Source organism: Lissotriton vulgaris, chromosome 6 (genome assembly GCF_964263255.1).
Source record: "Lissotriton vulgaris chromosome 6, aLisVul1.2, whole genome shotgun sequence".
NCBI lineage: Eukaryota > Metazoa > Chordata > Amphibia > Caudata > Salamandridae > Lissotriton > Lissotriton vulgaris.
In genome coordinates, this window is record NC_141694.1 from 124572538 (window position 1) to 124598373 (window position 25836).

Below are 25836 nucleotides of genomic sequence, written 5' to 3' on the forward strand. Positions count from 1 at the left end.
TAATATTGTTTAAATATATCTATTATTATTATTTGTTTATTTTTTACTCTTATATTATATATATATAATATAGATTTTTTTAACAAATTGGACTCAATCCAATGGCAAGATAATTGGTGTCTGTTGACTCTAGATATAGAGTCTTTATATACTTCAATAGACCACTTAAAGGGTTTAGAAGCAATCAGACATTATCTTGCTTTACGATCATGTGAATATTATACTCACAACAAAATGTTATGTGAACTAATACATTGGTGCTTGCATAACAACTATTTCATGTTTGCTTTCATGTTTGCTAAAGAAGTGTGGAGACAGGTCCGGGGTGTGGCAATGGGATTGTGCTTCTCCCCCAGCTACGCGTGTTTACACGTGGGCTGGTGGGAGGGACGCGGTCTCATTGAAACACCGGGATTTCAACATGTGCAATACTGGAAACGGTTTATTGATGACGTGTTCTGCATATGGGGGGGGGTGAGGAAAGTGGCCAGCCCAAAACACCATCAACAGACTTAAAGCTAGAGGTTACAATGATAAAGTTTTGAATAGTGCTTTGAGACGTAGCCGCGAAAAATCTAGGGAATTGTTACTAAGATCGGAAGCACTAGAGCCAACAACAGATAATAACACTCCTCGCTTAATTCTGACCTATAGCAAGCAAGAAAGACAAATTAGGTCTATTGTTAAGAAACACTGGCCTATCCTTATGACAGATGGTTTCTTCAGTGATACATTACCGATCACTCCCACAATAACCTACAAAAAATCTCAAAGCATGCACAACAGTCTGGTGAAAAACAGTCCAGAGCTAGGTAGTGGCAGCGCCTGGCTAAAACCGAAGGTTTTTTTTAAATGCTCCTCATGTAGGGCGTGCAAATTTGGTGTAAATACCACTCACTACAGCACACCTTTTAGTTCCATCAGAAAAGCTATCCGGGGTAATTACAATTGTCACAGTGATTTCGCAGTATATGTCCTGACATGCACCTGTGGCCTACGATATGTAGGCAGTACTAAACTGCAGGTGCATGTCAGGATCCTGCAACACTTACGGGCAATAGTAAATAATGACAACACATACCAGGTAGCACGCCACTTCAGTTCAACTCACAACAATGACTTGTCAAAGTTGACATACTTTGTTATAGATGTGGTGGCTCCTCTCAAACGGGGAGGAGACAGAGAGAGATTACTGAGGAAGAAAGAAACAGAATACATAGTTGAGCTGGACAGTAAATATCCCAACGGACTGAACACAACAGAAGATTTACATCACTTGTTATAATCATTCACATGATTTCTGTCCATTTTGTGTGTACTACAGGCTACTTCAAAGGTAGATATAGAACAAACATTTATGTGGTTTTTTAATATCTCATTTTTAAAGGTCTTCCAGAACTATAGAATTCGTATGAAATACAGAAAATTTAACTGCGTCAACTTGCACCTTGGGTGAAATAGTTGAGAAATTTCAACTAAAATGAAAATTAAAGCTGATACCAAGCTTCATAAATTGTTAAACTCTCTTCCCAATACCATGTACATATTAATGAGTATTTACTTTTTGTAATTAACAAAAAGGTTTTTTCTGCTTTCACTGTTTTAATATTATCACGTTACAACTTTTATTTCAGTAATCACTTAGGGTTTGACCAATATTATGGGCACTTGGAGCACCCTTGATATATTCAACATGAATTATGATCTCATATATGAATTCTGAAATCCAGTATACATATTATTATTGAGTACTGTGATATTAAGTCATGAAACTTGGAGGGTTATATATTTAAATTGTGAATATAGATGTATATAGATATATTATATGTAAATCTGTGTATATAGGAAATATGTATATATATATATATTTTTTTCTACGTGTATATACATTGTTTCAATTTTATGCTGGATTATTTTATTAATGATGTTATTTGTCATGACTCCAGAATTCAATAGTGGAATATGAGAAAGAAATGGTTTATGCATTCATGCAGTTATATTGTTTTCCGTGCCCTTTAAGTTTATATGGGTGTGCACTTACCAGAAGTATTGATGAGTATTTCATCTATGTCTATGCACCATGTGATTCACAAAGGAGGTGGAGCATCACGTAGTAAAAAAATGTATATAAATGTTTGCTGACCAGGTGTATGGTGTGTGATCAAGAGCACTAGTTGCTCGAAACGCGTCGCCTGAGAGGTTGAAATAAATCTCCCTTACTGCAGCCTTGGGTCCGTGTCTTCATTGCAGGAGTTTGGTTTGCTGATTAGAAGATTTTGTTCATATATATATATATATATATATATATATATATATATATATATATATATATATATATATATATATATATATATATTATTTTTTATAATAAAAACATCAGGATTTGGAATTTGTTATATTTAATAAAAAATGTTTTGAAATTGATTTAATATTTTTGTTGTATAAATCTATATCTGTATATCTTGGCCCCTGCTTCATGAATCCTCTCAAAACTTTCCTCACACCAGTTTGAGTTAGTGTCCAACTTGTTTTGAAACTTTCATGGGATTTGCCAAACAGCGCCAAAGTGATTGGTAAAACAAAAACGCTTTGTCTATGGGAAAAGCTGGTCCTAACTATAGCTACCTACTGGCTACTGACAGTTGGAGATATATGCATGCAACAAACTGTATTTTGGCAAGACCCTCTGCCTAGTTGGAACATATGCTGGTCATAAAAACTTGGACAAGCAGTACACTGCAGCGCTGCACTTTGTCAATTCCTATGATGGTAATAATGGGTTGCTGAAATACTTCGCTTTGGACAGGGTAACCATGTACCCGGGGGTGGCCATTGTATGTAGATCTTTAGGCGTTTTAAATTGAGATATATTCTTTAACTCAACACCAAAATTCTAAATGGACTTAATAAAGATGAGGAATTGTCTGTACACTTGTGGGCCTGAACTTGAAAACCTTCTTCAAATGTTTCCACAATATTGGTGTGAGCGTGCACCATCCATCCCTTCTGGTTTTTATTTGTACACTGCTTCTTGTGCATTTCTCCAAAACATATCTCTTTCTCTATATTTTTTCTGAGCATCAACTTCATTGCATGGTCCTATAGATTATTTCCTCCATTACTATTTGGGATGGCCTACATTTGTCTTTCATTCTAGGCTCACCTACAACTGCATATGTATACTAGGACTGTTGCCTGTGTTCATATGGAGATGTTGCTAATTTATTCCACCTAATATTCAGTGTTTTAAATTGACTGTTTCACATGGTTTTTTGTTCACACGGGGTTGGGGGCTATGCTGTGAATGTTACCTTCTACTCAACACCTCTGCCTGTTACTGATTCTGGGACCATATCAATCTCTTCTCTTCTTCTATGCGTCTGTGGGAACCAATGAGAGAAGGCAGAGTTTTCTGTTATCATTTCTTCTTCATTGTCTTCTTCTCCTTCCTTATTTTCTTCTGTGATTATCTAATGCATATGATGTGTGGCGCCAAACAGGATGTCCTTTGAAATTTTATATGCTATGGTATCTGTTATGTACTTATCCCTTCTTAAATCAGAATGGCCCACTGGGGCCCAATTGTAATTTCCTGCACTTACCTCTATTTCGGTAATCCAGGCAACTTGTTTGTCCAGTTGGGATTAGTCTATTAAGTTCAATTGTAGTTACCAGCATTTATCCGAGGTATGGCATCACTGGTGATAAGGACGTCCAATCCTGTAGGGCCCACTGGGGCACAATTGTAGGCACAACGATTACTGTAATAACTACCTTTCATATGTGCAGTAGTACAGTAATTTGACCAGATGCCCAAACACATTTGAACGTTGCATACTGGGGCAGAATTGGATGGATGACGTTCATTGCAATAGGTACCTTCTGTATGTGCAGGAATGCAGTAATTTGACCAGATACCCACCCTCATTAGAATGTTTTGAAGATTTCCACTATTGTAGGTACTGCCAGACTTGTAGTGAAACAAATCACATTAGCTATTAATTACCTGCACTTCCCCTTTTCAGGATTATAGATGATATCACTTGATACACCACAGCATGTCCTTGCTCTATCCTAAATGCAATGTATGGTTATTGTACTGCTATTGTTAAGACCTTTTGAGTTTGCCATTAGTATGTGGTTCACACTGTTTACTATTGTTTGGTCATTTGGGGCGTTTTACACCACCAGACCAATGTTTATATGATATACTTTGTAATGGTTTACTTTATTAGCCACACTTACTAATGGCCGCTGCTGCCATTACTGTATCAAGCGCACATGCATGAGCCCCTGCCCGGCTTTTATGTTTACAGCGAGGTTTATTTCAGTTACATTTTTATTTAAATTCTCAAACCGTGATCAAGGCACGAAAAGCGTGGGTTGCTTATATGGTGTCCACACTGGATTAAGCTTTGCAACACAATCGATTGTCTTATCGTTCCTTGTGCACTGGAGTGCGCTTCTTCTATTTTTGTACATGTACATATATGCATATACACATATACGTTTCTATAACAGTACACTTACAAAAAATATTATGATGTAAAATACATATTTTAATAATAGTGTTTCTATATATATATATATATATATATATATATATATATATATATATATATATATATATAGTTATATATATATACATTTACACACACATATATATGTACATGTGCTGATGTAAGTATATATTTTATACAGTATTTAATAGTGAATAAACATATGTAATTTAGATTATATTGATGTTAAAAGTTAAAATATTTAAGAATCAATATGTTAAACTATATATAGCTATACATTAAAAACATTGAAAACAATATTTTTGTATGTTTTTTAACTATAGTAGTGTAAAACTATATTCTTTTCCGATATCTTTGTACATACCATTATAAATATAGGAAAACAATGTGCTGTAATCGATATTTTTGGCCTGATTTTTTTTATCCCAAGATTGTTGGTTCCAATATTATGTCAGCCATCCGCCCTGAGGGACTCCAGAGGCATGGATACTGTGTGGGCGAGAGCCCAAACACATCGATTGTTTATTGTATTACAATAGTGTAAAACTCTGATAAAGATATATATTTATTTAATTCCCACACGACTGAGTCCCTTACAGTAATAGATGCATCGAATTTACAGTGCGAGATACCAATTTACAAGCATAGCATAGAGATGTTTACACTTATCAGATAACAGTGCACTGATCGCAGGGAACACTCAAAGGTGAACTTGATAACAGAATCTACAATTGCTGACTTATTAGCACTGCTCAACTATAAATGTAGGACACAGACTGAGTGCTACCATCCCTGGCAAACCAGCTGGAGGCCTCATTCTGCTGCCAACCACCACCTGAGAGGCAGCCATGTTGCTCCTGCTGTGGGCCAGAATCCCCCTCATCTTCCTCTGCCTGTTATGCACGCAAGGTAGGCCTGCTCTAAGAATCTCCAAGTTTACGGTCATTTATGTCCTTTGCAACTTTAGAGCCAACTGGTTAAATTTAAATCCTAAACGACAAGCTTAGATGTCAGTATTTTGAGAAACAGTAGTTAGGGCCAAGCGTTTCACACACTCACTCATTCCACTTTAAGGGACTCAAATGATTTAAGCATTTTTGTTTTTTTGTTTAGGACATTTCTCTGTATGCAGTGGGCAATTTGCATGCCTGCTTCCTTCCTTGGATGTGGTATCCACCTCTCTGACTGCAGGGGTTAGAGATGGTGCTTCCATTCATGGCAGCAGGATAAATTTAAGTGGGCAGGGCCGTGGGGTGTGGAAGGGTGGGCATGTGTCGGTATATTTGCGTACACACATGTAATTGATTAAGAATCATCTCTGCTTGTGACACTAGGAAAGGGGTGCTGTACTGTGAATGCACCAATCTTGCAATGCTATAGATGTGCAGGCACATGTGAACTTGCCACCTGGGCGAGGCTTCATAATCCATTGTAAATGCTTCAGTGCACTATGAGGTTATTAAAGTAAGTAAAGCTGGTCTTTTGTAAAATGCACACTAGGCACTTTGCAAGCTTCAATATACTTTACTGTATCCTTTTAAAACAGGTGACTGAGGTTCAGTAGGGTCAGGTGATTAAAGATGCTCAGGACAGACATGTATGGTAAAAGTACATACAATTAATCTATATTTCATAATGGAAGTACTAATTTACAAACTGAGGATTTTCAAGGAAAATGCACTTATGGTTGAGGAAAAGTCTTGGTACCTAGAGTAATTTTCTGTACGCGTACCTGCAGGAGGCGCAGGAAAAAAAGAGGAAGGATAGAGGTGGGAAATGAGGTATGAAGAGGCATGGCCAGGCAAAGGTTTTTGGAATTCCTACAAAATCTGAAATTTGTAGAATTCACAAATATATGAGCACGCATAAATGTACCTTAAAAAAACGTTTTTGTAAATCTGTTTCTAGGGCGAGAAAGGTAAAAGAACATTATCATATTCAGTTCAGTTCATAAAGCTTTATCTCGATAAATAAATATCTTAAAAGCTATACAATCCAATATAAAAAGTATACAGAGTAGACCATAATGCACATATTTTAAAAACAAAATATACAAAAAGAGCTTTAAAATTTATTAGTTCATGAAGCAATAAGCGATAAATAGTTTAAAAAGTTGTCTTGGCAACTACGTAATGGTACAAGAAAAAGGAGCATTACTGGAGACTACGGCCATTTTCAGATTTTATGCTTCAGGAGTTAGCCTTCATTGTTTGCGCTCAGATGCTCCATGCCCATTTACGATATTTAGCTAATCCACAGGCGTAGAGATCCAGAGTGTCGGATTTTAAGATACGCAGTGCCGCTCGATGGCTGCCAGTGCCCATCTCCTTGCATATTGGTTTCAGCCAACACCTCCTTGCCGCTTTATATGCTGGACAGACAAACATAAAATGTGCAATCGACTCAGTGGGAGCCTCGCAACTTGGGCAAAGAGCTGTGGTTTGACGGGGAGACTTCCACTGAGCAGTCATCTCTCTCGTGAGAAATGTGCCTGTCCTAAACTCAAAGTAGAGGGCTCTATCGTGTGTTTTTTGTATAAAATCTAGATAGAGCTCATAACGGATAAGAAGTTTATGCTGCATGAACTCTTCTGTGAGCCTGCCTATTCTTGGGTTGAGGAGATAATTTTTAGCAACTCACTGCCATTACAGCCTCTTGACTTCTGCTTTGGGCGGGGCAGTTCTATTTTGCCACTCTTCTTCGAGGTCCAAATCGTGCAGAAGTTTCTTTATGCTTTTGAGCCAAAGGACCTTGTGCCACCCGTCCATATCCATTATCTCCCTAAACCCTGCTGCATCATATATCAATCATATTCAGCGGGAGGGAGTGTATACCATGCAAAAGTAGAGTTAGGCCAATTTTCAAACAAGTGGATCTCCTAATCAGGATATCTTGCTTTGTGTAGAACTATGGTTTCCAAGTATTCTCTTGGAAATCTGTATGAGGCATGGATTTTTAGAACCTACGTCTGGAAAAATATTTTGTTAAGATTTTTGTTTTTTTCACATGCAAATATGATTGTAAAACAAAAGCAGATTTATTTAAGTGTCCAGTACCTGAAGACCTTCTTGCAAAAGTTAAAAATGTACTTTTGAAATTTTGGAAATTCAAAGAGTACCCCTCTACTAAATGAAATGTACCAAAAAAATACTCGTGGATTTTTGCCCTGAGTAATTACCTTTGAAGAATACCGCAGGGCGTGGTGGCTTAGTGGACTAAGGTGTACACTGTAAGGGTCTATGATTGACCTCATAGTCACAGGTTAAAATCCTGGTGGGTCCACTGAGACTTACATCCTTCTGAGGTTGATAAATTGAGTACCATTGAGTTGGGTAACAATAAATATCTGTTATTCAGCTCCAAGATACCCTTCTGGGTGAAAGTACGCTTTACAAATACACATATAATGTAAGAAGTTCCTGCCCCCCCCCTCTCATAAAATGTGTTCACTTCCTTTTCCCACCTTGTGAAAGCATTTTCCCCTTCTTTTAACAGGTGCTTTTCTGCTATTCCAGGGTGTGAAACTCCCTGAAATCTTTTTCATAGATGCCCACAAACTTATGCTCACAAACCTATTAACTTGTGGGTGTCCGTTGCATTTTGATGTATCACAGTGTTTTACTTATTATATGGGGAATAGCATTTATTCATGAGGGTCCTAGATGTGGGGTGGGCACTAGGCGACATTACTAAACCTTTGGAAGGGTACAACCTGCATCTGTTGTTTCTGCTAAAAGTGATAAAAGGGCAGGGTTGATTAAAGCATATTGGACCTCATCCCAAAGGCATTTCTGCACACCCCAGTTGGCACAAAATGTATTTGTATGGACAAACTCGTAATATGCTTTATTACTACAAATGGCTTTTGTGAATATGGAAATTCTACCAGCAAGGTGTAGACGATGAACTTAGAGACGGATCTGTGGGTGTTCCTGGATGGTCCTACAATCAAAAAAAGGGAAACCCCTCAAAGGCAGGCAATACTCCTGCCAACACCTCCATGTTTAGTAGGGTGTAGGGGTGTAGGTGAATATTTTCTTCATAAATTGTCGTTTCTCATTAAAGAAAAAAAAAGAAAAAGTTAAATATGTAAATGCATATTTGCATTAGGTTTCTGCATGCAGGAATTTCTGTAACATTTAAATATGATACATTCTTACAAATCTGAAATACGCTGGACACCCCATATGGTGTAATTTTCATGAGTTCTCCAGAAAGTGTTTGGAATGTGCTCCAAAGATATCAATGAGAGGTAATCCGACCTGGGATGTGTAAACGGATAAACACATTATATAAATATCTATGAAAATAAGAATCCAAAAATGTACACTTGGATGAAGAATACTAAGGAATAGTGAAAAAGTTAATAACAGACCCGTCCTTGGCTGCTTCTAGAGTTGACTTGCTTGATCCATCAACATTAAATGTCCTCCAATAATTACAGGAGGCTTCCTTACCTTACCTAGAACTCGGTTTACTTAAGGTTGTTTTTGTTGTCATCTGGTACACTACCGGTGTGGATGCTTGCTCATGAGAGTTTGTTAGCACATCTGAGCCTTCCTCATCCTGCCAGACCTTTGAAACCCTACATACATATGTCAAGGGTAGCTTCTCTATTGTCGTAACCTTTATCCATGCTAACGTAAATCCACCTCTTCCCTTTCTCAGCTTCCTTTAATGACAGACACGTTTCTTGTTTCAGTGTAAAACACCTAAAACAATGTAGTACATCATTGATATTCGAAGGAAAATTGTAAAGGTCCTCCATTATCCATCATTTGTCTCTGTTGTGTTCATATGATCCAATCATGCTATGTAGATGGCCAGGGCTCTCTGTTCTTTCTAGATTCTCCTGGTAGTGATGCAATGATTTGCAGTAAAAATTAAATTGAAAAAAGTAAAATCTAACAGTAAAGACAACAATCTACAAAAGTAGACTACAATAATCTAGATTACACAAAGACTTGAAAAGTAGTTGTGAAAAATGTATAAGATAGGCTAAGGGTAATCGATGAGATGAGGGTTAAGTTTATTGTTAGAATATGTAAAGGGTCAGGGTCAGTGTAAGGCATGGTTTGAGGAATGGGGTAAGAGGAGGGATGGGTAGGGATAAATGTTAGCATTAGAATTGGGGTAAAAGTTCAGGATGAAGTAAAAATATTGAGGTATGGGAAGGTCAACATTAGGATCTGGGTTGGGTTATTCCAGGGAGCGGTGTAAGACAACGGTGTAAGGGAAGCTGTCTAGAGGTTGACTACTGCTCAGTGTTAAATTTGGGGTGATGACTGACGTTGGTGAAGGGATGGGGTTAACCTGAGGGTAGGATGACTTTAGAGGATGGGTTGGGGTTAGAATAATTAAAAGTTTAACTGATATATAAGGTATTGTCTAAGAAGCAGGCGTGAGAGGGTGGGTGTCCTTCCTGCCTGTACAATGGACTCATTTGTTTAATGCAAGCGTCATTGAAAATTTGTGCCCACTTTCTATTCAGGAAGTCTGAGGAATGAGCTACAGAAAACAAATGATTCCCTGGCAGGATTTAGACTTGGCTAATCACGCTGAACCTTATCATTGCATTGGATTACATTTTCAGTCAATGAACTACTGTGGGAAATATGTGTTTGTTTTGTTGACTGGAGGAAGCTTTAAATCTTCGGCCCAGATTTACATAGACCTAGCACAGTAAGTAAAGTTGCTGCACTGTGTTGTGTGAATGGAAGAAAGAAGAAAAGGGTCAATGTTACTATGATGTGGAGCTGTTCTGCTTGTTCCCTGTGCTGGGGCACTTACGACTGCCATGCGCCAATGCAGACACCCTTGCTCCATAATGCACCGGTGTCTGCATTGTGGTAAGCAACATTTTTTTTTAATGGGTAGCTTTCGGGACACGAATCGCGATTTGTGTTGGAGTTAAATTGCACAACTCTTTACATTGGGTTTGTGTTAAAAAAAAGTAACACAACCTCCTCGCAATGTGTTTGTAAATCTGGGGAAAGCACCTACGACTGGAACTGCAGCTTTGCTCACAGAACTGCCAGGTCAAAAAGTTTAAGGTATTAAATGTGTAAGTTCACCTGTTAATCCTGTTATTAAGAATGTGGCATCTGCCAATGGTGCCCAAGCAGCCCTAAATGTAGCACAGAAAAACCAACCTTAAGGCGCATGTTTTGGGAGTGTGGGCTTGTGTGGAACTACTAGCAAGAGATAGTTGAGACCTTACGAAGAGTGACGCTTATGACCCTCACTCTCAGAAGACCCAAGAAGGATAAAATGCTGACAGGTTTGCTACCTTAGGGTTTCTTTTGGGGAAATGTTGCGTAGGGATCCAGTGGATGTCGGCGAGAGAGCCTTCACACAGGGTCTGCCTGAATGACATGACAGATTGGACACTGGATGAAGAGAGGTGCCTGAAAGCAGTCAGAAATGATGACAAAGCTATGGTTGAGTTAGAACAGTGGGCAGAGATAATTTACAAGCTCGCTGACCCCACAGCGAGCCTGGCCAACAGGAGGATAGTAGATTCGGACGAGTCTGATGGACCACTGTCGCATACTTGTGCGACCCTGTGTGTCTAACGGGCAGATAACTGGGATAGTTGGGAGAGTTAGCAATCGCTGAGACTGGAGGGTGGAGATACTGAACATAGACATGGCAGAAGTGACAAATATACGTGTGCTATTTGTTAGGACGTCACAGTCAACTAATTGACACGCCATATTTCTAAATCTAAATTACTGTGTTGTAAGTGCATTCCTCTTACTGAATGCTAAGGAAGTCATGTGATATGCCATGATACAGTATGTTGTTTCTGTTGTCTTTTTCCATACAGTTGAAAATGGACAAATAAAGATTAAGAAAAAGTCTAAGACAGCTGCATATGTAAAGGATTTATTTCTTAACAAACATCCCTTTGCTATGCGTCTAGCGTAGAATCTTGAGCAGTAATACGGAAAATGCAAATTAAATTTAGTTTGTCAGGCAATTATCTCAGCTCATTAAATATTGTAAATAAGATTAGATTGATGGATTTTTCTAAAATCTGATTTCAATTACATAAAGCTAAAACTCTTGGTGGTACCTCGTATCTTTTACAAGGATAAAGTGGGAAAAGCTAATTATCTGCTAAGTGAACCCAACATTAATTTGTTTTTTTTTAATGTATTTTTATTAGGATCCAGTTGTTGCAAAGTCCTAGATATAACTTACAGTGAGCATTCCTCATAAATTATAGATGGGAGTCTTCAAAACAGATATAAATTCATAACATATAAATACAATAGGTACAATATAAATACAATAAATACACAGGGTATCACATCTTATGATAAAAAATATCACCAAAACTGAGAATATTATAAATACTATAAATGCAGTTGCCTTAAAATCAGAGAAAAAAAGGAAGTGGAATAGTTCATATAGTGCCTGCAATAGGGTAGAGGGGTAAAAGCTTAACTTAATTGATCATTCCCCTTTTAAACTACTCCTATATCTTCAGATTGAAAATATTGTCCCCAGAGTTTCTCAAATTTCCTGATTCCCCCACTTTCGTATTGCATATAGCTGTTCACTAGCTCTAAGTAGTCTAATTTTTTGTAGCCAATCTGTCATTGAGGGGATTATCTGTGTTCCTCAATTTTGGAGTAAGAGAGCTCGAGCTACAGCTGTTCCAATATATAACAATTTTACACATTTGTTAGGAAGACCCAGTCCCGGGTCATACCACAAGACTCTAAGCCAAGTAGTTGGAACCAAATTGACGTTCCCCACACCTACAAGATACTAAAATATTTCAGTCCAGACCCCTGTATGGATGATCAGTGGCTGATCACATGCGTCCAGTTTGCCAGGGAGTGCCCTATACACCGTGGACAATTACCTGGGAGAGCGGGGTTAATATATGTTAAAATGGCTAGGGTTCTATATAAAAGCCAGTTAGAAAAGAAAAGCATCCATCGTCAACTGGCCCCTCTTAATACACTAAAGTTTAATATATTGACTTCTTTCCACATTTTGTCGGTTATTTCAAGGTCTTCATATTTGTCCCATTTCTTTACTCACTTTTTGGGTGGATTCAGGGCCCTTACACACTAAAAACATTCTTTTTCATTCCCCTGGCTTTTTCAAAACACCATCACCACTTAAAGTAAATGCCACCTCTCTGCTCCTAAGGATCTGGCCCAGTTCTAAATCAAACAGAACTTTATTGAGTATTCTGAATGAGCCAGAGAGGAGAACGTCATCCTGTATACACTGTTTTCCTTACTCTGAGTTTTGCCATCCATCTCCCCTGAGTAAGTCTGATATTTTCCAATTTCCTGCTTTACCCCACTTTTGAACAATTTCAGGCGAAAACTTTCCCTCTAGTCCCATATCAACCGCAGTGAGGGATGTTACACGCATTGATCTGGGTAATGGGATATCTCCTATAGAGATTACCACGCTTCCGAAAGAGCCACTTCAGGCTCTTGTAGTGTACTCTTTTAGGTAGCTTAGTTATCTTTAGTATGTCTCGAATATAAAACTCTTTAAAAATCAACTGCATAAAGTATTGAATCTAGACACATATTGTGCAAAATAGGCAGAGTAATTATCTCTAAGATTAGGGAGCACCAACCCTCCATTCTCCCATGATTTATATAAAGTTCTAAGTGCAATTCTAGGTGCTTTTGCTTGCCAGATAAAGGATGAGAACATGGACTCAGTAGCTTTAAAAAAATAGGTAGTTAAAATGTACGGAATAGAAGAGAATAAGAAATTAAATAAAGGGAGGACTGACATTTTGATAATGGAATCTCTCCCTAGAATAGTCAAAGGGAGGGCGATCCACAGGGAGAAAAAGTCTTGTACCTTTATGAGAAGAGGAGAGAAATTAAGGTTGTACAATTTCTCAATTTTAGAAGAGAACCTTATGCCTAAATATCGCTTTGGTTGGGAGTTAACACAAACAGCCTAATTTGGAAGTACAACCTCTGGAGTGCACTCACAAAGTATTATTTCTGTCTTTCGCTTTTAATTCTATACCCTCCCAGTGCCTTGAATTGACCGAAAATCTCAAAAAACTTTTCTTGAGTCTCCTTCTGACTATCTAAAATTAGCATGATGTCATCAACATGTAGTTTTATCTTATCCATTTGTGGGAGTGGAGGTTGGATACTCAGATTGCTCTAGCTAGTGGCCCGATAAAGAAGGCAAAAAGGGTAGGGGACAGTGGGCACCCCTGCCTTGTGCCATGCAGTACTTTTATTTGGCCTACTTCTGCTGAGTTGATGATAACACCAGCTTCGGCTTTACAATACATATTCTATATGAGCCCCGTAATATGTGATAAAATGTCAATTCTGGTGAGAATATTAAATAAAGTTTCGCAGACCACTACATTGAAAGCCTTTTCCACTTCTAGCAGAAACACCAGGACCTGTATATTATTAACCGCAAAGAAATCCAGAGCATCCGCCAAATAGTGAGTGTTTGTCCCGTGTTGTCTACCTGCTAAAAAGCCATTTTGGTCTAAGTGAATCAAACCCACAGCTATTGAGCTAAATCTATTTGCGAGCAGTTTTGTCACTATTTTATAACCTGTATTTAATAGTGTGATAGGGCGGTACAAATTAGGATCATCAGCCTCCTTGTCTTTCTTCAGGAAACTTACAACATTTCATTTAAAGAAAGAAGGTGGTATGTCGTCTCCCTGTAGCATTCTAGTAGCTAAAGATAAAAGAGGGAAAACTAAAACGTCTGAAATGTAAAAATAAAATCTCCAGGGAATCAATCCGGGTCACAGGCTGTCCCATTCTGGAGATTCGTAATGACCCTCAATAGTTCCTCTTTAGAAAAGGGTTGAGTCATATCAGCTCCCTCTTCTATAGTTAAGGCTGTGAAATCGCAATCTGTTAAAAATCTTTCTAAAGAGACTCTCTCAAGTGACTGATTTTGTGAGCAAATCTGTCAATAATGGTTTAACAGTATTTCTCCCACTTTCTCTGAATCCCTACTTACTATTCCAGTGATCGGACATTTCAGGGCATCTATTCGATTCTTGGCCACTTTTTCCAGTTCCTGCAATGCTAAAAATGAGCCAGTAAAGTTGCTTTCTTTATACACTTTTTGAGAGAGCATCTGAGTCAATGTGGCACATTTAGCATAGTATGTTTCGCTCATTGCCTGTCTGGCAGCTTCAAACACATTTTTATTAGCCCTAGATGAGTTCCTCAAAAACCTATCTTAGCTTTGCGATACCTTTTGCTCTAAAATCTGCCTTTGTTTTTCTGGCTTTGAGGCTATACTCTGCATCCTTGCTTATTATCCTCCCTCTCATGAATGCCTTTTTGGCATCCAGCACTATACCCTCATGTACGGTCTAATCATTGATTGCAAAAAAATCCCTGACCTCATCTTTAAGTATTTGTACCCAACCTTTCTCCTGCAGATATTGTTTATTTAACACCCATCGTTCAGGGCCCAGCGGAGATTTACTCACTTTGAGCTCAAGACTGAGCATTGCATGATCGGAGAACCCTTTAGGGATAGTGGTTTGCACTTTATATTTAAGGAATCTAGAATTAAAAAAGAAAACTAGGCATGAAACCTCTCCGAGAAGCAAGTATATGCAGCTTCTGTAGGGCATGCTGCCATCCAGGAGTCAATTTAAGCAAGAATATCCTTAAAGTTCCTAATAATTCTCAGAGAATTTGGTTTTGCCTTAGAAATCCACTCCCCCAGCACATTCAAATCTCTGCCAATAATCAACACCCCCCAGGTTTTGCATAAGTGATTGGAACAAATTCACATACAGAGTAATGCTATCTTACACCGGAGCATAAAAGCTAGCAAATGTGAAAAGTTTTCCCCTGACCAGGCAGCTAACCCAGCACCAGCAACCCTCCGTATCGTGGCGCTGTTAACCAGTTCTCCACCCACCCACTTTGACAAAAAAAACAGCTGTGCCGTGATGAGCAGCTTGGGATGACAGTTTTTAAACATTGAGTGTCCCGACAATTTAACAGCCGGGATGTGAGTCTCCTGAATCAAAATGGCTGCCGGGTTCTCGGCTAAAATCCAGTTTTCAATTGGCCAAAGTTTCTTAACATTATTAGGCCTGTTTGCATTAAAGGAAAATACCTTCAGGGAATTACTCAGAATAATGTTCTATTAAAAGCTACTTCAGTCAAATAGTATCCTTTCACACAAGGAGAAAATACGCCTCCTCCCTTTTTCACCACACCTGTATTTGCAGTAAACTAACAAAGGGGAAAGATCCTTGCTGCTAACTGGGTCTCCCTTAGGCAATCAATAAATAAATCAATCAGGGGTTTATAATGCACGCTACTCACCCATGAGGGTCTCAAGACGCTAGGGGGTGCAGCTCTGGATCAGTCAAAGAGCCAGGTCTTGAGGCCCTTCCTGAAGGTGTGAAAAGTGGTTGAGCGTCTGATGTTGACTGGGAGTTCGTTTAAGGTCTTTGCTGCGATGTAGAAAAAGGCTTTTTCACCTGCTCTGGGTCTGCGGATGCATGGGGTCTCTGCCAGGGCGAAGTCGGCGGAGCGGAGGTTCCTTTTGGGTACATGGAAGGAGACTCTTTTGTTGAGGTATTTGGGTCCAATGTTGTGGAGGGATTTGTGGCTTGGATGAGTAGCTTTAAGGTTACTCTCTTCTCGATGGGTAGCCAGTGGAGGTCTCATAGGTTCTGGGTCATGTGCTTGTGTCATGGGATTCAGAGGACGAGCCAGGCTGCGGTGTTCTGGATGGTTTGGAGCTTGTGTAGCAGGGTTTTGTTGATTCCGGCGTAGAGGGCGTTACTGTAGTAAGGTCTACTGGTTATGAGTGTGCGTGGGTGAGGGTCCTTCTGCATTCGGGGGCATCAACTTGAAGGTCTTGCGGAGGATGCGGAGGGAATTGAAGCAGTTGGAGGCAACGGCGTTGATCTGGTGGGTCATGGTGAGGTAGGAGTCTAGGATGATGCAGAGGTTTCGGGCGTGGTCTGATGGAGTAGGTGGGTTTCCGAGGGCGGAAGGCCACCAGGTGTTGTCCCAAGTGGTGGAGGAGAGTCCAAGGGTGAGGATCTCTGTCTTCTCCGAGTTGAGCTTAGGGCAGCTGTTGTTCTTCCAGGCTGGATTTCATTCTGAGTCTGGTGTCTTTGGGGTTCTTTGTGAGGGAGAGGATGAGCTGGGTGTCGTCTGCGTAGGATATTATGCTGAGCCCATGCTGTCTAACAATGGCGGCAAGAGGGGTCATGTAGATGTTGAAGACCGTGGGGCTGAGCGATCCTTGTGGTACTACGCAGTTGATCTTTGTGTGTTTGGAGAGGAATGGTGATCCTTTGAATTCTGCAATGAGAAAGGAGCGGATCCAGTCAAGGGTGGGTCCTCGTATGCTGGCGTCGTGGAGTCTGGCTGCAAGAGTGCAGTGGGAGATGTTGTCCAAAGGCTGCGGAGAGGTCTAGTAGGATGAGGGCTGCAGTGTGGCCCTGGTCGAGTAGCATGCGGATGTTATCGGTGGCGGCGAGGAGGGCGGTCTTGGAGCGGTGGTTGCTGCAGCAACTGGACTGGGAGGAGACGAGGATGGCATTCTCTTCGATGAAGGTGATCAGCTGGGTGTTGGCGAATATCTCAGTGACTTTGGCTGCGAAGGGAAGGAGAGAGATGTACCGGTAGGTTTTCAGGTCAGTCGGATCAGTCGAGGGTTTATGGAGGAGGGGCTTGACCTCTACCCGCTTTCAATCATCGGGGAAGATGCCGGACTCGAAGGAGGCGTTAATGGCCCGGCATAGTTCGGGTGGTATGGCGGCGGCTGCTCTGTGGTAGATGAGCAGCGGACAGGGGTTCGTGGGGGCTCCTGAGGGGGTCTTCTTCATAGTCAAGGCGGTGTCTTCGGTTGTAGCTGGTTTCCAGGAGGTGATGGTGGGCTGGTTGGGGGGCAAGAGGGGAGTGGTGTCTGGAGTCTGTTCACTGAAATTGTCATAGAGGGCCTTGATTTTCAGGTGGAAGTAGAAACTGAGCTTGTTGCAGAGGTCCTGGGATGGTGTGACGTCAGCGGCTTCTCTGGTGAACTGCTATAAGACGTTGAAGAGTTCTTTTGCTTAATTGACGTTGATGTGGATTTTGTTCTTGATGAAGGTCCATTATGCGCTGGTGGAATTCAGTCATGGTGTTCCTGTAGGTGTTCTGGTCTTCGGTGGTTTTCCTGTTCCTCCAGAGTTTCTCGAGGCGTTTGCAGGAGCACCTGGCTTCTTGGTGGTTGGTGGTGAAGCAGGCAGCCTTCAGGGGGAGTTGTCTGACAGGGTGGCAGAGGGGTGCGAGCTTGTCTGTGCAGCTGGAAATCCAGCGGTATAGGTCTTTGGCTGCAGAGTTCGTGTTGGTTGTGGCGGATGGGGGTCGTTGAGAAGGGTGGTGTTGAGGTGTTCCTCTGTGATCTTACTCCAGTTCCTTCGTGGCGGGTGCAGGGCAGGTTTGGATGTGGTGGTGGTGTTGAAGATGAAGTGCACACAGTGGTGGTCTGTCCAGAGGGGCTGCGTTATGTGGATGGAGTGGATATTTCTCCCTCCTACGAAGATGGGGTCGAGGATGTGTTCAGCTCTGCGGGTGGGGGTAGTGATGAGCTGTTTTAGTCTGAAGTTGTCCAGGTTGTCCAGGAGGGTGATGGAGTCAGGGTTGCTGCGGTTGTCGAGGTGGAAGTTCAGGTCTCTGATGAAAATGTAGTCCATGAAGGCGATGGCGTGAGGTGCGACGAGGTCAGCAATGTTGGTGGCGGAAGAGGTGCGAGGCCCAGGAGTCTGTAGGCAAGGGCCCAGAGCAGCATGGTTCTGAGGCTGGTCTGGATATGGAAGTGGAGGTGCTCTGTGTTGGAGAGGGGGTCGCTCATGCTGGAAGTGGAGAGTCGGAGGGTGCTCTTGTGTGTGGTGGAGAGTCCTCTTCCTGGGCAGTGGGGGCAGTCCTTTCTCTGGATCATGTATCCGTCGGGGATGGCGGTTCCGATGTCGGGGGTGGAGGTGGCCTTGTTCCATGTTTCTTTGATGAAGGCGACTTCTGGCGAGAGGGTGTCGAGCAGATTTCAGATCTCCATGGCATGTCTTTGTGGGGAGCGCAAGCTGAGGAGGACTTCGGTGGTACAGGCGTCTGGCGTGGGTTCAGTGGTCGTGGGGGGCTGTTCATGGTGAAGGACTGGAAGGAGTTCGGCGGCGATCTCTGGCAGTTGCTGTTCCTGCCAGGGTTGAGTGCAAGGGAGGCGGCAGAGTTGTAGTTGTGGGGGGGTCGTAGATCCAGGGTTCTTGGCACTTGCCGCAGTCAGTTCGCAGTCGGTTTGTGGACGAGCGCAGACGGGCTTGCCTTTGGCATGCTTTCAGCGGCCGGCGGCGCAGCCGCACAGCGGCCATAATTAAGTAGGGGAGGGGTGAGGGAGGGAATCGCAGCTTGGAGGTTGGAAGCGGGAACAGGCAGGGGGCAGGGGGCCATGGGGGCAGCAGCAGCGGGAAGGGTACAGAGGGCAAACGGGCATGGAGATGAAAAACGGCTAATACAGAGAGAACACAGGTACAATTACTGGCACAATAAAAGACAGAGAGAACACAGTTACAATTGTAGGCACAATAAAAGACACAACAGAGATAAAGTGAGGAGGCTAGAAGGAAGACAGAGAATGGGCAGAAAAATACAGAAAAAAACATCACAAAGACAGACACAGACAACAGCGGCCAGCAGAAGGGCAAGGCACACCCACTGGCCAACCATGGATGAGGCGCAGTAAGAAGCCTGCGGGTGGAAGAGGGCCTCGAACACCTACTTGAGCAACAGCGCTCAGAGCACAGTGGTGGAGTGGTGGCACTTGACAGCGGAGCTGCGGGGGGAGAACAGGAGGCTAACATTCTATGCTACCAACTTTACTGTATGCATTAAATGACTGTGCACCTGGACCCATATTCATCATTCTTCCGACCCCTTCCCTCCACCTAACACGTGCCCCCAACACTCCCCCTTCACCACACATGCTCCATAGCCATGGTGAGTGGTGCGCCATCCCACACACACCTGACATGCTTCCCTCCCTCAAGTATCTGGCACCCCGGTCTTGTGCCCAGCTCGATCAGCCTACCCTTACCCCCCCTGCAATGCTAGGAAATTGATAGAGCCCCCTTGAGAACATTAAAAAACTAAGGGCATTGAAGCCCCCCTTGCCAGTTGGAAATTATCTGAGTAGGGCGTGTCAACTTTTCCGTCATTCCGTTATCCTTATAAAGTAATACAGTGTGCCTCCACCCTAAAAGTTGACGTTCAGTCCCAGGGAGGGGAATCACCTATTATAACCATGGTTCTCAGTCTTGGATTGCCACCCCCCAAAAAATATCTCATAGTCTGCCTTCTGATCTCTCACTCCTTGCCCATGGGTTATCTGATATTCGCTGTAATAATTCCTGAGCCTCTGAGACGTTGCAAAATATATTGAACCGTCCCTTTACTATCACCTCAGTTTTGACTGAGGAGCAATCATTGCTTGAGCTCCTTGAGCCTTGAAAAGATGAAGCATCTTTACGAATTATTTCCTCCTCCTATCTGCTGCAGCAGACATATCAGAGAATATGCGATGGAGAGGGATTTCAGGAGTGCTAAACTGTTTCTCTTTGATAACTTTGGATAGCACTAGCTCCTTCACCCTGTAGTCTCCGAAATTCGCCAGGATTGTGCACAGATATCTTACGTGTTCAGGAGGACATCTTTTTTGATGAAAGTATTTGCCCATTGCAGCATTTGCTGTCCCTCCATACCTTCCGGGACCCCAACAATGAGCAATGTACAACACTATTTTGCATGCGCAAACGGGTTTGCGACCCGTTTGCGCATGCAAAATGTGAAGGGCCTATGAACAATTCCCAAATAGCGAGTCGCAGTTTATTTATTTGACTCGCTATTTAGGAATTGCGAGTTGCTATTAGAAAGGGGCATTTCCTTCCTAATAGCGACCGCAACCCTATGTATGAATGTTTTGCAAAAAGCTCGCAAATTGCCACCCTCTTCAAGAGGTTGGTAATGCGGTAGGAATTTGGAAGCGGTCCCAGGAGACCCCTTCCACTTTGTGACTGTCTCTAAACATATTTTTTAAGGGTAAAAAATTAAACAAAAACTTTTCTTTTTTTTAAAATGCCGTCCGTTTTCCTTTAGGAAAAACGGGCTGCATTTAAAAAAGAAAAACTGCTTTGTTTAAAAGCAGTCCCAGACATGGTGGTCTGCTGAGCCCAGTAAACCACCATCCCTGGGAGGGCTTGTACTTCCCAATGGGCTCGGAAATTGTGAGAGGCTCATTCATTTTTATGAGCCTCGCAATTTGCGACCCCATTTGGAATCGCAAACAGTGTCTGAGACACTGTTGAACATTGGATTTAGTGCCTCGTAATTTGCGACTCGCAATTTGCCGCAAATTGTGTGGCGCTAAATCCAATGGTAGTACATCTGGCCCTCTATTTCTAAATAGCAGCTGTCTTCTCCTGCAGACTCACTACTTGATCTTCTAACTGAGAGATCCTTCCTTCTGCCTTTCTTAACTTCTCCGGGATCTCGGCCACCGTCTCCTCAATTTTCGTAAGACGTGCATGTAGGACAGTGATCTCCATGGTCTGTTAAGATTTCAAATCCCATATTTCCTCCAGGATGAGATTTACCATGGTCATTGCATCGTAGATGGGAGACTGCCCTGAGATGTCTCACTGTCTGGAGGAGGTGGATCCTGTCGCGTCTTTCCACCTCCTCAATCATCCTACTCGGGAACTAATATGTACTGAGTTGTAGCTGACTCATTAGACAATGCCAGAGGTTGGAACACCATCAGCTTATATCAAGAAGAACAAAGTGGGAAGATGTGACTGTAACTGCGGCGACTGCAGGGACTGTGAAGGCTGCAAAGGCTACGTCTTCTCGGGCTGATCAGTCATGGGAGCTGCATTTGGCCCTGAGCCTTGTTTCACTTTCGTGAAGAGGGGATATTTCATAACTTCTTTTTAAGCAGAAGTCTCTGGTTTCGAGATAGAATCACTTCACTCTAGCATTAAGGTCTTAGTGGGCATAGCTGCTATAAGTTCAGTGCACCTATCGCTCTGCCCGGGATTCAAAATTATTGTCTCTGTGCCCCCTTCCATGGGATGATGGCCCTTCCTAATAGTTGCACCTTCTTCGCAGTCTCCTAGATTCCTAGAGAGAGGGTCATTTTTCAGAGCTGAGGCAGTGCAAATTGCTCATACTGTGGTTGGTTGAGGGCGGGAATCTCAAAATGAGTTGATGCAGTGCCAGAGACCTTGGGATGACTTTGCATGTTATATTAAACAATCCAGAGTGCCCTAATTTTGTTCCTCTGAAAAATCCAAATCGCTGTCGTAGCCCTCCCCAGCGACCCTCTATCGGGTAGCGCTACGACATTGCCAGAAATTAATCAGAACGCACACACTTATCCCCGGTTGAGAAACCTGGAGGCCGTCACTGATGAGGATGAATCTTTTCTGCCTCCCGTGTCTGGGTCCTGCTTATATCCTTCACAAGTTGTTGAGAAGTCCCACCCACAAAGACTTCAAATTTTATTCCTCTACAAGCCGTGGTCTGACCCCAGGTCGTAGGTTCCCCCTGCTGCTTTGATCGTGGCCATCCAGGCATCGCAATGGAGAGCCGCAGGGGAGCCTGTAACTGCCATCTGGTGCGATCACGAACCTGCAACGTGCTGGTGTCCTATCGTGGCGGGGGTCCTATCATTTCTTAGCGCTTCAGCCGCTGACAGCCATTCCTCCCTCGAACATTAATTTGGGACATCATTCGCTTATGTTTTGCGTGGGGTGTTACTTCATTTTTATAGTTTAAAGAAGAGGTCTCAAAGGAATAAGCAACTTTTAAGTTTCTCTGTCTTGCATTTTTTTATGAAAATAGAAAGCATTTAAGCTGCTATTCAAGAATGCAAATATGTCAAAAATACAATTAACCTTTGATTATTTGGGTAAAATTTTCGCATTTTTCCAGCAAAAGCTGCGGTGCTGCGATGCATGAAAGGGAGAGACCAGAAGACCACCATATATACTAAGATATGACGCATAGTGCCCACACCGCCAGCGCTCGCTCCGCATTGCACTGTATACACTTATATACCAAATAAAACTCATGAGACATAATTGTGGGAAAACAGTGCTGCAGGTTTATTTCGTACAAACAGGTAGTTGTTAAGGTGGGTCATCTTACAGGCGATCCAATGCGGCAGCCCCTCGCTGACCGCATGCCTAAGGAGCCATCTTGCACGGCGAGTCAATGCTCTGACGGTGCAGTAAATTACCATTTCGTTATACTCCCGCCCCCCCTGTCAGGGCGGAGCGATGAGGCACACCCCCGGTCGGTTCAGGCCCCCCGACCGCCCGAAGGACTAACGGGGCGCAGATGCTGTTTCCTGGGCCTCCTTCGGCTCCAGGTGGGGAATCCTGGCGCGGGAAGAGGGGCCGAGCCAAGATGCTGCGCCATTTTATACTGCGAGGAACGCCCCCATCCCGAGGTGAGCCCTCCCTATTGGCTACTAGCGCCGAGAGGACGGCTCAGGGAGGGGTCCATGCTAAGGGCTCTGCTCGCCCGTCGTGTGGGACTAGGGCGCTGTCCCGCCCATGCTCCCCTGCGTGTCGCACAGTCAGCGGCAGTCTCTCACTCCCCTTGCGCTGTTGCACATTGGCTGTCTTGCGCCTCACGTACAGCCTTGCACCATAGTACAGGAGTGGCTGCGTGATATCTAGTATAGATTATGTACTAGACAAGTACCCTTCCAGGACACAATACTATATTTTGACATCATGTGCAAGGCTGTACGTGAGGTGCAAGACAGCCAATGTGCAAAAGCGCAAGGGGAGTGAGAGACTGCCGCTGACCGCGCGACACGCAGGGGAGCATGGGCGGGACAGCGCCCTACTCCCACACGACGGGCGAGCAGAGCCCTTAGCATGGATCCCTCCCTGAGCCGTCCTCTCGGCGCTAGTAGCCAATAGGGAGGGCTCACCTCGGGATGGGGGCGTTCCTCGCAGTATAAAATGGCGCACCATCTTGGCTCGGCCTCTCTTCCCAGGGGAATCCTGGCGCGGGAAGAGAGGCCGAGCCAAGATGCTGCGCCATTTTATACTGCGAGAAACGCCCCCATCCCGAGGTGAGCCCTCCCTATTGGCTACTAGCGCCGAGAGGACGGCTCAGGGAGGGGTCCATGCTAAGGGCTCTGCTCGCCCGTCGTGTGGGACTAGGGCGCTGTCCCGCCCATGCTCCCCTGTGTGTCGCGCGGTCAGCGGCAGTCTCTCACTCCCCTTGCGCTGTTGCACATTGGCTGTCTTGCACCTCACATACAGCCTTGCACCATAGTACAGGAGTGGCTGCGTGATATCTATTATAGATTATGTACTAGACAAGTACCCTTCCAGGACACAATACTATATTTTGACATCATTTAACACGTTTTCAAGTTTGTATGTGTGCTTTATAGTACAGCCCACATATAAAGTTGGAAAAGGTTGGGGAAAGGGAAACATTTCTGCACCATTACAATCACCTTGAGGAGGTGCACATTTTTGGTGCAAAGCCCTATCTACCGAAGTATTGCAAAGTGTCATATATAAATAAATATATTATTATACATTACAAAAAGCAGAGAACTCTGGGTAGCTCCCAAGTTTAGGTGGAGAGAAGCTCCTATATAGACCACCCTACAACACCAGCAACACTCTAAATGTGCTCATATACACATGGTTTCCTTTAGGTTTATATGTATATTGAAACTTCAGTTTTAAACTTTATAAGCTTCAGGTTCATTTTGTTTATAGTTTACTTTAGATGTTATGCCTGTTTTAAATATACAAATATACATGTGTGTGTAAATATAAATATATACAAACAACCCAGAATCCCGACATTCTACCACCTATCGAAAATCTACACGAATGCAACCAGCCCACCAGGACGCCCAATAGTCTCCTCAATAGGAGGCTTAAAGGAAAACTTACCAAGATACGTGGACCATTTTTTATTCCCTTTTGTTTTACAGTTGTCCTCATACACACGAGACACAAAGGATTTTCTAAGTCAAATACAAGGGATAGAATGGGAACCTCATTTTGAGATGGTGACTCTTGATGTGTCAAGTCTGTACACCAGCATAAGACAGACTGATTGGGCTGGAAGCAGTAAGATTTTTCTTAAAGGGAAGGCCCCTAAAGTTCTTGAAACATAGCAAATTGTTGGAAGAATGTATTTCTTTATGGTTAAACAATAAAAAAATTCTCTTCCAGGACCAAAGATACAGACAAATACAGGGTACGGCAATGCGCATCTGCTTTGACCCTAGTTATGCAAACCTGTTTGTTGGCTGGTGGGAGAAGCAAGTGGCCTGGGCCGATACTATGGATGAGTGGGTGGACAATATTGTGTGTTGGAGGAGGTACATTGAAGACCTCTACATAATTTGGAGGGGGTCAATGGAATCTGCAAAACAATATGTCTCCTGTCTTAATGAGAATAATTGGAAAAAAAAAGTTTAAAATGCCTCAACTTCCTCCATGGCACTGGCTGGGAAACCAGCAGTGGCCTGGAGGCCCTGGGGCTCTCCTACAGCCCCTAACTTTCGGAAATGTTGTGGATACCCTAGGTGGGCACCAGGGAACCTACTTTAAAAAAAAGGCTGACTCCCACCATGCTGCTAGCTGGGGAGCTGGCAGGGCCTGCTTAGGCTTCCCTTGTGGGCCCCAAACTTTTGTAACTGTTGTGGGTGCCACTGGTAGGCACTGTGGCACTCAAAACATGCCAGCTTCCACCGGCACCTGGTATGGGTTCTGGCTGATAAGCCAAAAAAGGATGCGGTATGTAGTTGGTGGAGGTTTGGACTCCTCATTTTTTCGGGACTGCAGACCATGCTCTTCACAATACACAATTTATTTGTAGAGAACGCATCTTGAAATTATTTTTCCTTGAAAAAGCCTTTGGCCAACTGGCCACCGGATGAAACATGTGTCGGCTGTTCTGTTGTTTGCAGCATTACTATGTCCAACTAAGATAATAAAATAGTAGCAAACATAGTTTGTAGAAATAAAACTCTTGAATATTATTTCAATTATTTCATATTTAAGGGGTACAAACCTCCGCCAACTACTTACATTATCTCCTTTTCAATGGCATTTGGGTGTAGCCATTTGTGAGGAGCATACCATCACCCTATTGGGTGTCTACAATGGCAGCGTGAATCCCAGTTTAACTCACCCTACTTACCCCCCAAAAAAGGGTGCAGGCCCTAGGGCTGCAGCAGCTGCCCCCAACATTAGAAGATGTTGCTGGTGCCTTAA

General features: G+C 42.9%; 1 protein-coding gene across 1 annotated transcript in view; it reads left to right on the plus strand.

Annotated features, from left to right (window-relative positions):
- Positions 1–5286: 5286 nt before the first annotated feature.
- The window catches only part of PLB1 (phospholipase B1), a 604804-nt gene continuing 584254 nt past the window's right edge, over positions 5287–25836 (plus strand). The window contains exon 1 of the mRNA XM_086926127.1: positions 5287–5429. Within this exon, the coding sequence (XP_086782253.1) occupies positions 5369–5429 (61 nt within the window). The 5' untranslated portion in view covers positions 5287–5368. The remainder of the gene's footprint in view (positions 5430–25836) is intronic.